The sequence below is a fragment of the Bombina bombina genome, chromosome 7, assembly GCF_027579735.1.
Source record: "Bombina bombina isolate aBomBom1 chromosome 7, aBomBom1.pri, whole genome shotgun sequence".
Lineage (NCBI taxonomy): Eukaryota > Metazoa > Chordata > Amphibia > Anura > Bombinatoridae > Bombina > Bombina bombina.
This window is the reverse complement of record NC_069505.1, coordinates 601,886,863-601,903,157: the sequence shown is the minus strand read 5'-3', so window position 1 is coordinate 601,903,157 and position 16,295 is coordinate 601,886,863. Positions and strand designations below refer to the sequence as shown.

General features: G+C 41.8%; 1 protein-coding gene across 1 annotated transcript in view; it reads right to left on the bottom strand.

Moving 5' to 3' along the window:
* LOC128667210 (zinc finger protein 391) overlaps window positions 1-16,295 on the bottom strand; it is a 75,696-nt gene that overhangs the window by 18,636 nt on the left and 40,765 nt on the right. The window contains exons 3-5 of the mRNA XM_053722144.1: window positions 11,690-11,749; window positions 8,116-8,257; window positions 1,327-1,425 (exon numbers count right to left, since the gene is read on the bottom strand). Of these exons, the coding sequence (XP_053578119.1) occupies window positions 1,327-1,425; window positions 8,116-8,257; window positions 11,690-11,749 (301 nt within the window). The remainder of the gene's footprint in view (window positions 1-1,326; window positions 1,426-8,115; window positions 8,258-11,689; window positions 11,750-16,295) is intronic.

The window sequence follows — 16,295 nt, the reverse complement described above, 5'->3', positions numbered from 1 at the left end:
GCAGCATAAATGTATAGGAGGCGCAGTGAGAATTATGTCCTACCAGTTCCTATTGCTCTAAAGCCACCAAAAGCTCTACTGAAGAGACTGATATGGACTACGGCTACACCATAGAACAAAGCAGCACTCTCTGGTACTACTTTAAAAATAACAAACTTTTGATTGAAGAATCTAAAACTAACACCTCACTTTACCTCTTCCTATCACTAACGTAGGCAAAGAGAATGACTGGAGTGGGAGGGAAGGGAGGAGCTATTTAACAGCTCTGCTGTGGTGCTCTTTGCCTCCTCCTGCTGACCAGGGGGTGAATATCCCATTAGTAATTAAGATGATCCGTGGACTCATCGTGTCTTAAAAAAAGAAATACACTTGTTACTATCTAAGTATATGGGCATCACAATGTACCATAATCACTAACCCTCATGTGGTATAATAATACATCCAGATCTAACTAGATCCAATCCTATCACTAGGATCCCACCAGATATACATAAATATTGAGATTATAGAATTAACTACTCATCTGAAGACTAAGGATTAACAACCACATCCTAGGCCTTTTTAGATGAGAGTTGTTATCCAATCTTCAATTTTACAAGTGGAGACCTAGTACTACAATATGCTATTGGTATATTGTGCTGCAATTACCCCTGCTATTTAACCCCGATTTAGGTTATAATCATTTCCTGTGGTTTTAATTGTTTTGTCTCTTCCATTAATTTAAATGCCCTAATAAAAGTTATATTTAAAAAAAAAAAAATCACTTGAACATCTGCCACTTGCTGCTCTTTAATTGCAGTTCACAATAAGGGATCTTGAGTGTTACCTATGGGTACATTTGTTTGGTGGTCGTGTACCATCTTTTTGTGAAACTCATTTACATCTGTCTGTAACAGGACCTCCTCAGGAAGCCCACGGCAGAACGCTATTTTGCTGAGAGGTGACGTTTCCACCTCTTAGCTAATAGCTTGGCCCAGCTGGCCCACACGGCTATTGGCTAAGAGGTGGAAATGTCACCTCTCAGCAAAATAGCGCTCTGCCGTGGGTTGCCGGAGGAGCTCAGTGCGGTGAATGCTTCAGACAAATAAAGGAACTTTCAGCATGAAGTATTTTATAATTCATGACTGAAAGTCCCCTTTATTTGTTCCAATGGCAAATCCTAGCGTTTCATAAACGCTAGGATTTACTATCACTTTAATTACAGATATATAATATGTATATATAAAAAATGGCTTTAACATCTCTAAAAGTGGGAGTATTCCTAAATGTTTAACATTTGATATATTAATATGATCAGCAAACCTCCCTTATAGCATTGATACTTACTGCTATTTATATTACATGTAATCTGTTCTGTAGCTTCCAACAAACTTGTTACATTATCCGACTCTTCAGTGTTAAATGCAATCTCACCGGTTCTTACACCTGTACGAAAGCGTAAAGACACTTTATGCAGTTTCATTTCTTTAATTATCATGGGTAAACTATCCACATCATATTTAACTCTATACAATTGCTTATAGTAAGCATCTTAAAAGGGACACTAAACCCAAATTCTTTCTTTTATGATTCAGAGAGAGCAGCAATTTTAAGAAACTTTCTAATGTACTCCTATTATCAAATTTTCTTCGTTCTCTTGGTATCTTTATTTGAAAACGCAGAAATGAAAGCTTTGGAGCCAGCCCATTTTAGTTTCAGCACCTAGGTTGCTCTTGCTGATTGGATGGCTAAATCAGCCAGAGCTATCCAGGGTTCTGAACCAAAAATAAGCTGGCACCAAAGCCTTCATTTCTTTTTATTAGCTTTTCACAGCAGGAGACTGCTAGTTAATGTGGGATATAGATAACATTGTGCTCTCTCCCATGGGTTCTAACACAGCACTAATTGGGTAAAATACAAGTCAATAGATAATAAATAAATAGCCATGTGATAAGGGGGCTGTCAGAAAATGCTTAGATACAAGTTAAAAACATAATTTATGCTTACCTGATAAATTCCTTTCTCCTGTAGTGTAGTCAGTCCACGGGTCATCCATTACTTATTGAATATTTCTCTTCCTAACAGGAAACTGCAAGAGAATTACCCAGCAGAGATTGCTATATAGCTCCTCCCCTCACCTGTCATACTCAGTCATTCGACCAAGCATACGAGAAAGGAGGAACCATAGGGTACAGTGGTGACTGGAGTTTAATTAAAATTTAGACCTGCCGTAAAAACAGGGCGGGCCGTGGACTGACTACACTACAGGAGAAAGGAATTTATCATGTAAGCATAAATTATGTTTTCTCCTGTTAAGTGTAGTCAGTCCACGGGTCATCCATTACTTATGGAATACCAATACCAAAGCTAAAGTACACGGATGAAGGGAGGGACAAGGCAGGAACATTAAACAGAAGGAACCACTGCCTGAAGTACCTTTCTCCCAAACACAGCCTCCGAGGAAGCAAAAGTGTCAAATTTGTAAAATTTTGAAAAAGTGTGAAGCGAAGACCAAGTCGCAGCCTTGCAAATCTGTTCAACAGAGGCCTAATTTTTAAAGGCCCAGGTGGAAGCCACAGCTCTAGTAGAATGAGCTGTAATCCTTTCAGGAGGCTGCTGTCCAGCAGTCTCATAGGCTAATCGTATTATGCTACGAAGCCAAAAAGAGAGAGAGGTAGTCGAAGCCTTTTGACTTTTGACCTCTCCTCTGTCCAGAGTAAACGACAAACAGGGAAGAAGTTTGACGAAAATGCTTAGTTGCCTGCAAATAGAATTTCAGGGCACGGACTACGTCCAGATTATGCAAAAGTCGTTCCTTCTTTGAAGAAGGATTAGGACACAGAGATGGAACAACAATCTCTTGATTGATATTCTTGTTAGTAACTACCTTAGGTAAGAACCCAGGTTTAGTACGCAGAACTACCTTGTCTGAATGGAAAATCAGATAAGGAGAATCACAATGTAAGGCAGATAACTCGGAGACTCTCCGAGCCGAGGAAATAGCCATCAAAAACAGAACTTTCCAAGATAACAACTTGATATCAATGGAATGAAGGGGTTCAAATGGAACGCCTTGAAGAACATTAAGAACTAAGTTTAAGCTCCACAGCGGAGCAACAGACTTAAACACAGGCTTAATCCTAGTTAAAGCCTGACAGAAAGCCTGAACGTCTGGAACTTCAGCCAGACGTTTGTGTAGAAGAATAGACAGAGCAGAAATCTGTCCCTTTAACGAACTAGTAGATAAGCCCTTTTCTAAACCCTCTTGTAGAAAGGACAATATCCTAGGAATCCTAACCTTACTCCATGAGTAACTCTTGGATTCGCACCAATGTAAATATTTACGCCATATTTTATGGTAAATTTGTCTGGTAACAGGCTTCCTAGCCTGTATTAAGGTATCAATAACCGACTCCGAGAAACCACGCTTTGATAGAATCAAGCGTTCAATCTCCATGCAGTCAGCCTCAGAGAAATTAGATTTGGATGTTTGAAAGGACCCTGAATTAGAAGGTCCTGTCTCAGAGGCAGAGACCACGGTGGACAGGACGACATGTCCACTAGGTCTGCATACCAGGTCCTGCGTGGCCACGCAGGCGCTATCAGAATCACCGAAGCTCTCTCCTGTTTGATCTTGGCAATCAAACGAGGAAGCATTGGGAATGGTGGAAACACATAAGCCATGTTGAAGACCCAAGGGGCTGTCAGAGCATCTATCAGCACCGCTCCCGGGTCCCTGGACCTGGATCCGTAACAAGGAAGCTTGGCGTTCTGACGAGACGCCATGAGATCCAGATATGGTTTGCCCCAACGACAAACCAGTTGAGCAAAGACCTCCGGATGAAGTTCCCACTCTCCCGGATGAAAAGTCTGGCGACTTAGAAAATCCGCCTCCCAGTTCTCCACGCCTGGGATGTAGATCGCTGACAGGTGGCAAGAGTGAGACTCTGCCCAGCGAATTATCTTTGAGACTTCCAACATCGCTAGGGAACTTCTGGTTCCCCCTTGATGGTTGATATAAGCCACAGTCGTGATGTTGTCCGACTGAAATCTGATGAACCTCAGAGTTGCTAACTGAGGCCAAGCTAGGAGAGCATTGAATATTGCTCTTAACTCCAGAATATTTATTGGGAGGAGTTTCTCCTCCTGAGTCCATAATCCCTGAGCTTTCAGGGAATTCCAGACTGCTCCCCAGCCTAGAAGGCTGGCGTCTGTTACAATCGTCCAATCTGGCCTGCGAAAGGTCATCCCCTTGGACAGATGTGGCCGAGAGAGCCACCATAGAAGAGAATCTCTGGTCTCTTGATCCAGATTTAGTAGGGGGAACAAATCTGAGTAATCCCCGTTCCACTGACTTAGCATGCACAATTGCAGCGGTCTGAGATGCAGGCGCGCAAATGGTACTATGTCCATTGCCGCTACCATTAAGCCGATTACTTCCATGCACTGAGCTACTGACGGGTGTGGAATGGAGTGAAGGACACGGCAAGCATTTAGAAGTTTTAATAACCTGGCCTCTGTCAGGTAAATTTTCATCTCTACAGAATCTATAAGAGTCCCTAGAAAGGGAACTCTTGTAAGTGGTAATAGAGAACTCTTTTCCACGTTCACCTTCCACCCATGCGACCTCAGAAATGCCAGAACTATCTCTGTATGAGACTTGGCAGTTTGAAAACTTGACGCTTGTATCAGAATGTCGTCTAGGTACGGAGTCACCGCTATGCCTCGCGGTCTTAGTACCGCCAGAAGTGATCCTAGAATTTTTGTAAAGATTCTTGGAGCCGTAGCTAATCCGAAGGGAAGAGCTACAAACTGGTAACGCCTGTCTAGGAAGGCAAATCTCAAATACCGGTAATGGTCCTTGTGAATCGGTATGTGAAGGTAGGCATCCTTTAGGTCCACCGTGGTCATGTACTGACCCTCTTGGATCATGGGAAGGATGGTTCGAATAGTCTCCATTTTGAATGATGGAACTCTTAGAAATTTGTTTAGGATTTTTAAGTCCAAGATTGGTCTGAAGGTTCCCTCTTTTTTGGGAACCACAAATAGATTTGAATAGAATCCCTGCCCGTGTTCCGTCCGCGGAACTGGGTGGACTACCCCCATTAGTAAGAGGTCTTGTACACAGCGTAGAAACGCCTCTTTCTTTGTTTGGTTTGCTGATAACCTTGAAAGATGAAATCTCCCCCGTGGAGGAGAAGTCTTGAAGTCCAGGAGATATCCCTGGGATATGATCTCCAACGCCCAGGGATCCTGGACATCTCTTGCCCAAGCCTGGGCGAAGAGAGAAAGTCTGCCCCCCACTAGATCCGTTTCCGGATAGGGGGCCCTCTCTTCATGCTGTCTTGGGGGCAGCAGCAGGTTTCTTGGCCTGCTTGCCCCTGTTCCAGGACTGGTTAACTTTCCAGCCCTGCCTGTAACGAGCAACAGCTCCTTCCTGTTTTGGAGCGGAGGAAGTTGATGCTGCTCCTGCCTTGAAGTTACGAAAGGCACGAAAATTAGACTGTTTGGCCTTTGATTTGGCCCTGTCCTGAGGTAGAGCATGGCCCTTACCTCCCGTAATGTCAGCAATAATTTCTTTCAAGCCGGGCCCGAATAAGGTCTGCCCTTTGAAAGGAATATTAAGCAATTTAGATTTAGAAGTCACGTCAGCTGACCAGGATTTAAGCCATAGCGCTCTGCGCGCTTGGATGGCGAATCCGGAGTTCTTAGCCGTAAGTTTGGTTAAATGCACAACGGCATCAGAAACAAATGCGTTAGCTAGCTTAAGTGTTTTAAGCTTGTTCATTATTTCATCCAATGGAGCTGAGCGAATGGCCTCTTCCAGAGACTCAAACCAGAATGCTGCCGCAGCAGTGACAGGCGCAATGCATGCAAGGGGCTGTAAAATAAAACCTTGTTGAACAAACATTTTCTTAAGGTAACCCTCTAATTTTTTATCCATTGGATCTGAAAAGGCACAACTATCCTCCACCGGGATAGTGGTACGCTTATCTAAAGTAGAAACTGCTCCCTCCACCTTAGGGACCGTCTGCCATAAGTCTCGTGTGGTGGCGTCAATAGGAAACATTTTCCTAAATATGGGAGGAGGGGTAAAAGGCACACCAGGTCTATCCCACTCCTTGCTAATAATCTCTGTAAGCCTTTTTGGTATAGGAAATACGTCAGTACACACCGGCACCGCATAGTATTTATCCAACCTACATAATTTCTCTGGAATTGCAACCGTGTTACAATCATTCAGAGCCGCTAATACCTCCCCTAGCAATGTGCGGAGGTTCTCTAGCTTAAATTTAAAATTGGAAATCTCTGAATCCAGTCTCCCTGGATCAGATCCGTCACCCACAGAATGAAGCTCTCCGTCCTCACGTTCTGCAAACTGTGACGCAGTATCTGACATGGCTCTCATCTCATCCACGCGCTCTATCCTTAACCCAGAGCTATCGCGCTTGCCTCTTAAATCTGGCAACTTAGATAATACTTCTGTCATAACAGTAGCCATGTCTTGCAAAGTGATTTGTAAGGGCCTCCCTGATGTACTTGGCGCCACAAAATCACGCACCTCCTGAGCGGGAGGCGCAGGTACTGACACGTGAGGAGAGTTAGTCGGCATAACTTCCCCCTCGTCGTCTGGTGATAATTTCTTTACATGTAAAGATTGACTTTTATTCAAAGTAGCATCAATGCAATTGGTACACAAATTTCTATTGGGCTCCACATTGGCCTTTAAACATAGTGAACAAAGAGATTCATCTGTGTCAGACATGTTTAAACAAACTAGCAATGAGACTAGCAAACTTGGAAATACTTTTCAAAATTAATTTACAAGCAATATAAAAAACGTTACTGTGCCTTTAAGAAGCACAGAAAAACTGACACAGTTGAAATAACAATGAACAAAAATAGTTATAGCAACCAAATTTTCACAGTAAATGTATTAAGTTAGCAAAGGATTGCACCCACCAGCAAATGGATGATTAACCCCTTAGTACCCAAAAACGGATAACAATTATATAATTAACGTTTTTCTCACAGTCAAATACACTGTCACAGGACTACTGTGACTGATTACCTCCCTCAAAATGGATTTTGAAGACCCCTGAGCTCTCTAGAGACGATCTGGATCATGGAGGATGAAGTAGACAGATTGTGACTGAATTTTTACTGCGCAAAAAAGCGCTAAAATAGGCCGCTCCCACTCATATTACAACAGTGGGGAAGCTCAGAAACGGTTTCTATGCAGAAAACAAAAATGGCCATGTGGTAAAAATCAAGCCCCAATAAGTTTTATCACCAAGTACCTCACAAAAAACGATTAACATGCCAGTAAACGTTTTAAACATACATTTGAAAGTTATGTATTATTATTAATAAGCCTGCTACCAGTCGTTTTTACTGCAGTTAAGGCTCATACATTATTTCAGTATTTACAGTATTTTCAGAGTCAATTCCATTCCTTAGAAAATACATTCAGTGTACACACACACACACATCAGCCTGATACCAGTCGCTATCACTGCATTTAAGGCTGAACTTACTTTACAATGGCATCAGCAGTATTTTCTCAGTCAATTCCATTCCTCAGAAAATAATTTACTGCACATACCTCATTTGCAGGGGGGCCCTGCATGCTATTCCCCTTCTCTGAAGTTACCTCACTTTTCCTCAGATGAGAAACAGCCAGTGGGTCTTAGTTACGTCTGCTAAGACCATAGAAAAAAACCCAGGCAGATTCTTCTTCTAAAGCTGCCTGAGAATAAACAGCACACTCCGGTGCCATTTAAAAATAACAAACTTTTGATTGTAGAAATAAAACTAAGTTAAAAAACACCACAGATCTTTTACAGCTTCCTTTTTAGTTAGGCTGCAAGAGAATGACTGAGTATGACAGGTGAGGGGAGGAGCTATATAGCAAGCTCTGCTGGGTAATTCTCTTGCAGTTTCCTGTTAGGAAGAGAAATATTCAATAAGTAATGGATGACCCGTGGACTGACTACACTTAACAGGAGAAAAGGATATTAGCATAATAGTGTTGGTTATGCAAAACTGGGGAATGGATAATAAAAGGGATTATCTATATTTTTAAACAATAACAGTTTTTGAGTTGACTTTCCCTTTAAGAGAAAACAGTGTTACCTGAGCTCTTGTGCGTAGAGACTTCCACAGTTCTGAGCGTTTGATTCTCTGTCATGGCATTGTTGTAAAGCTTGTGTCTGTCGATATATTCCCACTCCTCCATAGTGAAATAGACAGCAACATCGTCACACTTTATAGGGACCTGAAACGCACACATGATAATCAGTGATAACACAGGGACCAACTCTGTCTGATGAGTCAGTAGAACGTTACTGGGAACACAATGAGACACAGACAGCAGGTAGTAAATATACACACACACATGATAATCAGTGATAACACAGGGACTAACTCTGTCTGATGAGTCAGTAGAATGTTACTGGGAACCTAAGGAGGCACAGACAGCAGGTAGTAAATATACACACACATGATAATCAGTGATAACACAGGGACCAACTCTGTCTGATGAGACAGTAGAATGTTACTGGGAACACAATGAGACACAGACAGCAGGTAGTAAATATACACACACATAATAATCAGTGATAACACAGGGACCAACTCTGTCTGATGAGTAAGTAGAATGTTACTGGGAACCTAATGAGACACAGACAGGAGGTAGTAAATATACACACACACACACATGATAATCAGTGATAACACAGGGACCAACTCTGTCTGATGAGTAAGTAGAATGTTACTGGGAACCTAATGAGACACAGACAGCAGGTAGTAAATATACACACACATGATAATCAGTGATAACACAGGGACCAACTCTGTCTGATGAGACAGTAGAATGTTACTGGGAACCTAATGAGACACAGACAGCAGGTAATAAATATACACACACACATGATAATCAGTTATAACACAGGGACCAACTCTGTCTGATGAGTCAGTAGAATGTTACTGGGAACCTAGTGAGACACAGACAGTAGGTAGTAAATATACACACACATGATAATCAGTGATAACACAGGGACCAACTCTGTCTGATGAGACAGTAGAATGTTACTGGGAACCTAATGAGACACAGACAGCAGGTAATAAATATACACACACATGATAATCAGTGATAACACAGGGACCAGCTCTGTCTGATGAGTCAGTAGAATGTTACTGGGAACCTAGTGAGACACAGACAGTAGGTAGTAAATATACACACACATGATAATCAGTGACAACACAGGGACCAACTCTGTCTGATGAGTCAGTAGAACGTTACTGGGAACCTGATGAGACACAGACAGCAGGTAATAAATATACACACACATGATAATTAGTGATAACACAGGGACAAACTCTGTCTGATGAGTCAGTAGAATGTTACTGGGAACCTAATGAGACACAGACAGCAGGTAGTAAATAAACACACACATGATAATCAGTGATAACACAGGGACCAACTCTGTATGATGAGTCAGTAGAATGTTACTGGGAACCTGATGAGACACAGACAGCAGGTAGTAAAAATACACACACATGATAATCAGTGATAAAACAGGGACCAACTCTGTATGATGAGTCAGTAGAATGTTACTGGGAACCTAAGGAGACACAGACAGCAGCTAGTAAATATACACACACATGATAATCAGTGATAACACAGGGACCAACTCTGTATGATGAGTCAGTAGAATGTTACTGGGAACTTAATGAGACACAGACAGCAGGTAGTAAATATACACAGAATAATCAGTGATAACACAGGGACCAACTCTGTCTGATGAGTCAGTAGAATGTTACTGGGAACCTAATGAGACACAGACAGCAGGTAGTAAATATACACACACATGATAATCAGTGATAACACAGGGACCAACTCTGTCTGATGAGTCAGTAGAATGTTACTGGGAACCTAATGAGACACAGACAGCAGGTAGTAAATATACACACACATGATAATCAGTGATAACACAGGGACCAACTCTGTCTGATGAGTCAGTAGAATGTTACTGGGAACACAATGAGACACAGATAGCAGGTAGTAAATATACACACAATAATCAGTGAATACACAGGGACCAACTCTGTCTGATGAGTCAGTAGAATGTTATTGGGAACCTAATGAGACACAGACAGCTGGTAGTAAATAAACACACACATGATAATAACTGATAACACAGGGACCAACTCTGTCTGATGAGTCAGTAGAATGTTACTGGGAACCTAGTGAGACACAGACAGCTGGTAGTAAATAAACACACACATGATAATCAGTGATAACACAGGGACCAACTCTGTCTGATGAGTAAGTAGAATGTTACTGGGAACACAATGAGACACAGACAGCAGGTAGTAAATATACACACACATGATAATCAGTGACAACACAGGGACCAACTCTGTCTGATGAGTAAGTAGAATGTTACTGGGAACACAATGAGACACAGACAGCAGGTAGTAAATATACACACACATGATAATCAGTGACAACACAGGGACCAACTCTGTCTGATGAGTCAGTAGAATGTTACTGGGAACACAATGAGACACAGACAGCAGGTAGTAAATATACACACAATAATCAGTGAATACACAGGGACCAACTCTGTCTGATGAGTCAGTAGAATGTTATTGGGAACCTAATGAGACACAGACAGCAGGTAGTAAATATACACACACATGATAATCAGTGACAACACAGGGACCAACTCTGTCTGATGAGTCAGTAGAATGTTACTGGGAACACAATGAGACACAGACAGCAGGTAGTAAATATACACACAATAATCAGTGAATACACAGGGACCAACTATGTCTGATGAGTCAGTAGAATGTTACTGGGAACCTGATGAGACACAGACAGCAGGTAGTAAATATACACACACATGATAATCAGTGACAACACAGGGACCAACTCTGTCTGATGAGTCAGTAGAATGTTACTGGGAACCTGATGAGACACAGACAGCAGGTAGTAAATATACACACACACACATGATAATCAGTGATTACACAGGGACTAACTCTGTCTGATGAGTCAGTAGAATGTTACTGGGAACCTCATGAGACACAGACAGCAGGTAGTAAATATACACACACATGATAATCAGTGATAACACAGGGACAAACTCTGCCTGATGAGTCAGTAGAATGTTACTGGGAACCTAATGAGACACAGACAACAGGTAGTAAATATACACACACATGATAATCAGTGATAACGCAGAGACCAACTCTGTCTGATGAGTCAGTAGAATGTTACTGGGAACCTGATGAGACACAGACAGCAGGTAGTAAATATACACACACACACATGATAATCAGTGATTACACAGGGACTAACTCTGTCTGATGAGTCAGTAGAATGTTACTGGGAACCTGATGAGACACAGACAGCAGGTAGTAAATATACACACACATGATAATCAGTGACAACACAGGGACCAACTCTGTCTGATGAGTCAGTAGAATGTTACTGGGAACCTAATGAGACACAGACAGCAGGTAGTAAATATACACAGAATAATCAGTGATAACACAGGGACCAACTCTGTCTGATGAGTCAGTAGAATGTTACTGGGAACCTGATGAGACACAGACAGCCGGTAGTAAATAAACACACACGGACAGATAAGTCATTGTCCCCTCATGTTACTATTATGTCACATTCCCCAGCAGCGCTCACCTCTCCCGTCAGCCGCTGACTGCAGTTGTGGGGGGAATTCTTCTTTACAATGGTGTATTCCTACAGAGACAAAAACACGTTTCATACAAAAGGCGCAGTCAGGGAGTAGGAGTGAAAAAGTGTTTGCCCTTAAAGGGGCATGAAACAGCTTTCCGATTTACTTCTAGTATAAATTTTTCTTAATTTATTATTTTGGTATCCTTTGTTGAAAAGGATACCTAGGTAGATTCAGGAGCTAGCTGCACATCTATGTCTATTGTCACTGGCTCAGCTCAGCTAGCTCACAGTAGTGCTGCTCCTTCAACAAGGGATACTAAGAGAAATAAGGACAATTGTTAATAAAAGTACATTTGAAAGTTGCTTAAAATTGCTGCTCTGTCTAAATCATGAAAGAAAAAAATGTGGGCTTAGTGTCCCTTTAATAGCTGATATTTTATACATTAATAGATAGAGGCTCTTCAAGGCATTGGTATTTAGTGTAGGCAAAAAGTTCAATACAGACCGGTGCTTAAGTAAAAAGGAAATTTATGCTTACCTGATAAATTTATTTCTTTTACGATATGACGAGTCCACAGATTTCAACCTTACTTATGAGATTACGCCTCCTGGTCAGCAGGAGGAGGCAAAGAGCACCACAGCAGAGCTGTATATACAGGGAGTGCAGAATTATTAGGCAAATGAGTATTTTGACCACATCATCCTCTTTATGCATGTTGTCTTACTCCAAGCTGTATAGGCTCGAAAGCCTACTACCAATTAAGCATATTAGGTGATGTGCATCTCTGTAATGAGAAGGGGTGTGGTCTAATGATATCAACACCCTATATCAGGTGTGCATAATTATTAGGCAACTTCCTTTCCTTTGGCAAAATGGGTCAAAAGAAGGACTTGACAGGCTCAGAAAAGTCAAAAATAGTGAGATATCTTGCAGAGGGATGCAGCACTCTTAAAATTGCAAAGCTTCTGAAGCGTGATCATCGAACAATCAAGCGTTTCATTCAAAACAGTCAACAGGGTCGCAAGAAGCGTGTGGAAAAACCAAGGCGCAAAATAACTGCCCATGAACTGAGAAAAGTCAAGCGTGCAGCTGCCAAGATGCCACTTGCCACCAGTTTGGCCATATTTCAGAGCTGCAACATCACTGGAGTGCCCAAAAGCACAAGGTGTGCAATACTCAGAGACATGGCCAAGGTATGAAAGGCTGAAAGACGACCACCACTGAACAAGACACACAAGCTGAAACGTCAAGACTGGGCCAAGAAATATCTCAAGACTGATTTTTCTAAGGTTTTATGGACTGATGAAATGAGTGAGTCTTGATGGGCCAGATGGATGGGCCCGTGGCTGGATTGGTAAAGGGCAGAGAGCTCCAGTCCGACTCAGACGCCAGCAAGGTGGAGGTGGAGTACTGGTTTGGGCTGGTATCATCAAAGATGAGCTTGTGGGGCCTTTTCAGGTTGAGGATGGAGTCAAGCTCAACTCCCAGTCCTACTGCCAGTTTCTGGAAGACACCTTCTTCAAGCAGTGGTACAGGAAGAAGTCTGCATCCTTCAAGAAAAACATGATTTTCATGCAGGACAATGCTCCATCACACGCGTCCAAGTACTCCACAGCGTGGCTGGCTAGAAAGGGTATAAAAGAAGAAAATCTAATGACATGGCCTCCTTGTTCACCTAATCTGAACCCCATTGAGAACCTGTGGTCCATCATCAAATGTGAGATTTACAAGGAGGGAAAACAGTACACCTCTCTGAACAGTGTCTGGGAGGCTGTGGTTGCTGCTGCACGCAATGTTGATGGTGAACAGATCAAAACACTGACAGAATCCATGGATGGCAGGCTTTTGAGTGTCCTTGCAAAGAAAGGTGGCTATATTGGTCACTGATTTGTTTTTGTTTTGTTTTTGAATGTCAGAAATGTATATTTGTGAATGTTGAGATGTTATATTGGTTTCACTGGTAAAAAACATAATTTATGTAAGAACTTACCTGATAAATTCATTTCTTTCATATTAGCAAGAGTCCATGAGCTAGTGACGTATGGGATATACATTCCTACCAGGAGGGGCAAAGTTTCCCAAACCTCAAAATGCCTATAAATACACCCCTCACCACACCCACAAATCAGTTTAACGAATAGCCAAGAAGTGGGGTGATAAGAAAAAAGTGCGAAAGCATATAAAATAAGGAATTGGAATAATTGTGCTTTATACAAAAAAATCATAACCACCACAAAAAGGGTGGGCCTCATGGACTCTTGCTAATATGAAAGAAATGAATTTATCAGGTAAGTTCTTACATAAATTATGTTTTCTTTCATGTAATTAGCAAGAGTCCATGAGCTAGTGACGTATGGGATAATGACTACCCAAGATGTGGATCGTTCCACGCAAGAGTCACTAGAGAGGGAGGGATAAAATAAAGACAGCCAATTCCTGCTGAAAATAATCCACACCCAAAATAAAGTTTAATGAAAAACATAAGCAGAAGATTCAAACTGAAACCGCTGCCTGAAGTACTTTTCTACCAAAAACTGCTTCAGAAGAAGAAAACACATCAAAATGGTAGAATTTAGTAAAAGTATGCAAAGAGGACCAAGTTGCTGCTTTGCAAATCTGATCAACCGAAGCTTCATTCCTAAACGCCCAGGAAGTAGAAACTGACCTAGTAGAATGAGCTGTAATCCTTTGAGGCGGAGTTTTACCCGACTCAACATAGGCATGATGAATTAAAGATTTCAACCAAGATGCCAAAGAAATGGCAGAAGCTTTCTGGCCTTTTCTAGAACCGGAAAAGATAACAAATAGACTAGAAGTCTTTCGAAAAGACTTAGTAGCTTCAACATAATATTTCAAAGCTCTAACAACATCCAAAGAATGCAACGGTTTCTCCTTAGAATTCTTAGGATTAGGACATAATGAAGGAACCACAATTTCTCTACTAATGTTGTTGGAATTCACAACCTTAGGTAAAAATTCAAAAGAAGTTCGCAACACCGCCTTATCCTGATGAAAAATAAGAAAAGGAGACTCACAAGAAAGAGCAGATAATTCAGAGACTCTTCTGGCAGAAGAGATCGCCAAAAGGAACAAAACTTTCCAAGAAAGTAATTTAATGTCCAATGAATGCATGGGTTCAAAAGGAGGAGCTTGAAGAGCCCCCAGAACCAAATTCAAACTCCAAGGAGGAGAAATTGACTTAATGACAGGTTTTATACGAACCAAAGCTTGTACAAAACAATGAATATCAGGAAGATTAGCAATCTTTCTGTGAAAAAGAACAGAAAGAGCAGAGATTTGTCCTTTCAAGGAACTTGCGGACAAACCTTTATCTAAACCATCCTGAAGAAACTGTAAAATTCTCGGAATTCTAAAAGAATGCCAAGAAAAATGATGAGAAAGACACCAAGAAATATAAGTCTTCCAGACTCTATAATATATCTCTCTAGATACAGATTTACGAGCCTGTAACATAGTATTAATCACAGAGCCAGAGAAACCTCTTTGACCAAGAATCAAGCGTTCAATCTCCATACCTTAAAATTGAAGGATTTGAGATCCTGATGGAAAAAAGGACCTTGCGACAGAAGGTCTGGTCTTAACGGAAGAGTCCACGATTGGCAAGAGGCCATCCGGACAAGATCCGCATACCAAAACCTGTGAGGCCATGCCGGAGCTACCAGCAGAACAAACGAGCATTCCTTCAGAATCTTGGAGATTACTCTTGGAAGAAGAACTAGAGGCGGAAAGATATAGGCAGGATGATACTTCCAAGGAAGTGATAATGCATCCACTGCCTCCGCCTGAGGATCCCGGGATCTGGACAGATACCTGGGAAGTTTCTTGTTTAGATGAGACGCCATCAGATCTATTTCTGGAAGTTCCCACATTTGAACAATCTGAAGAAATACCTCTGGGTGAAGAGACCATTCGCCCGGATGCAACGTTTGGCGACTGAGATAATCCGCTTCCCAATTGTCTATACCTGGGATATGAACCGCAGAGATTAGACAGGAGCTGGATTCCGCCCAAACCAGAATTCGAGATACTTCTTTCATAGCCAGAGGACTGTGAGTCCCTCCTTGATGATTGATGTATGCCACAGTTGTGACATTGTCTGTCTGAAAACAAATGAACGATTCTCTCTTCAGAAGAGGCCAAGACTGAAGAGCTCTGAAAATTGCACGGAGTTCCAAAATATTGATCGGTAATCTCACCTCCTGAGATTCCCAAACTCCTTGTGCCGTCAGAGATCCCCACACAGCTCCCCAACCTGTAAGACTTGCATCTGTTGAAATTACAGTCCAGGTCGGAAGAACAAAAGAAGCCCCCTGAATTAAACGATGGTGATCTGTCCACCACGTCAGAGAGTGTCGTACAATCAGTTTTAAAGATATTAATTGAGATATCTTTGTGTAATCCCTGCACCATTGGTTCAGCATACAGAGCTGAAGAGGTCGCATGTGAAAACGAGCAAAGGGGATCGCGTCCGATGCAGCAGTCATAAGACCTAGAATTTCCATGCATAAGGCTACCGAAGGGAATGATTGTGACTGAAGGTTTCGACAAGCTGAAATCAATTTTAGACGTCTCTTGTCTGTCAAAGAC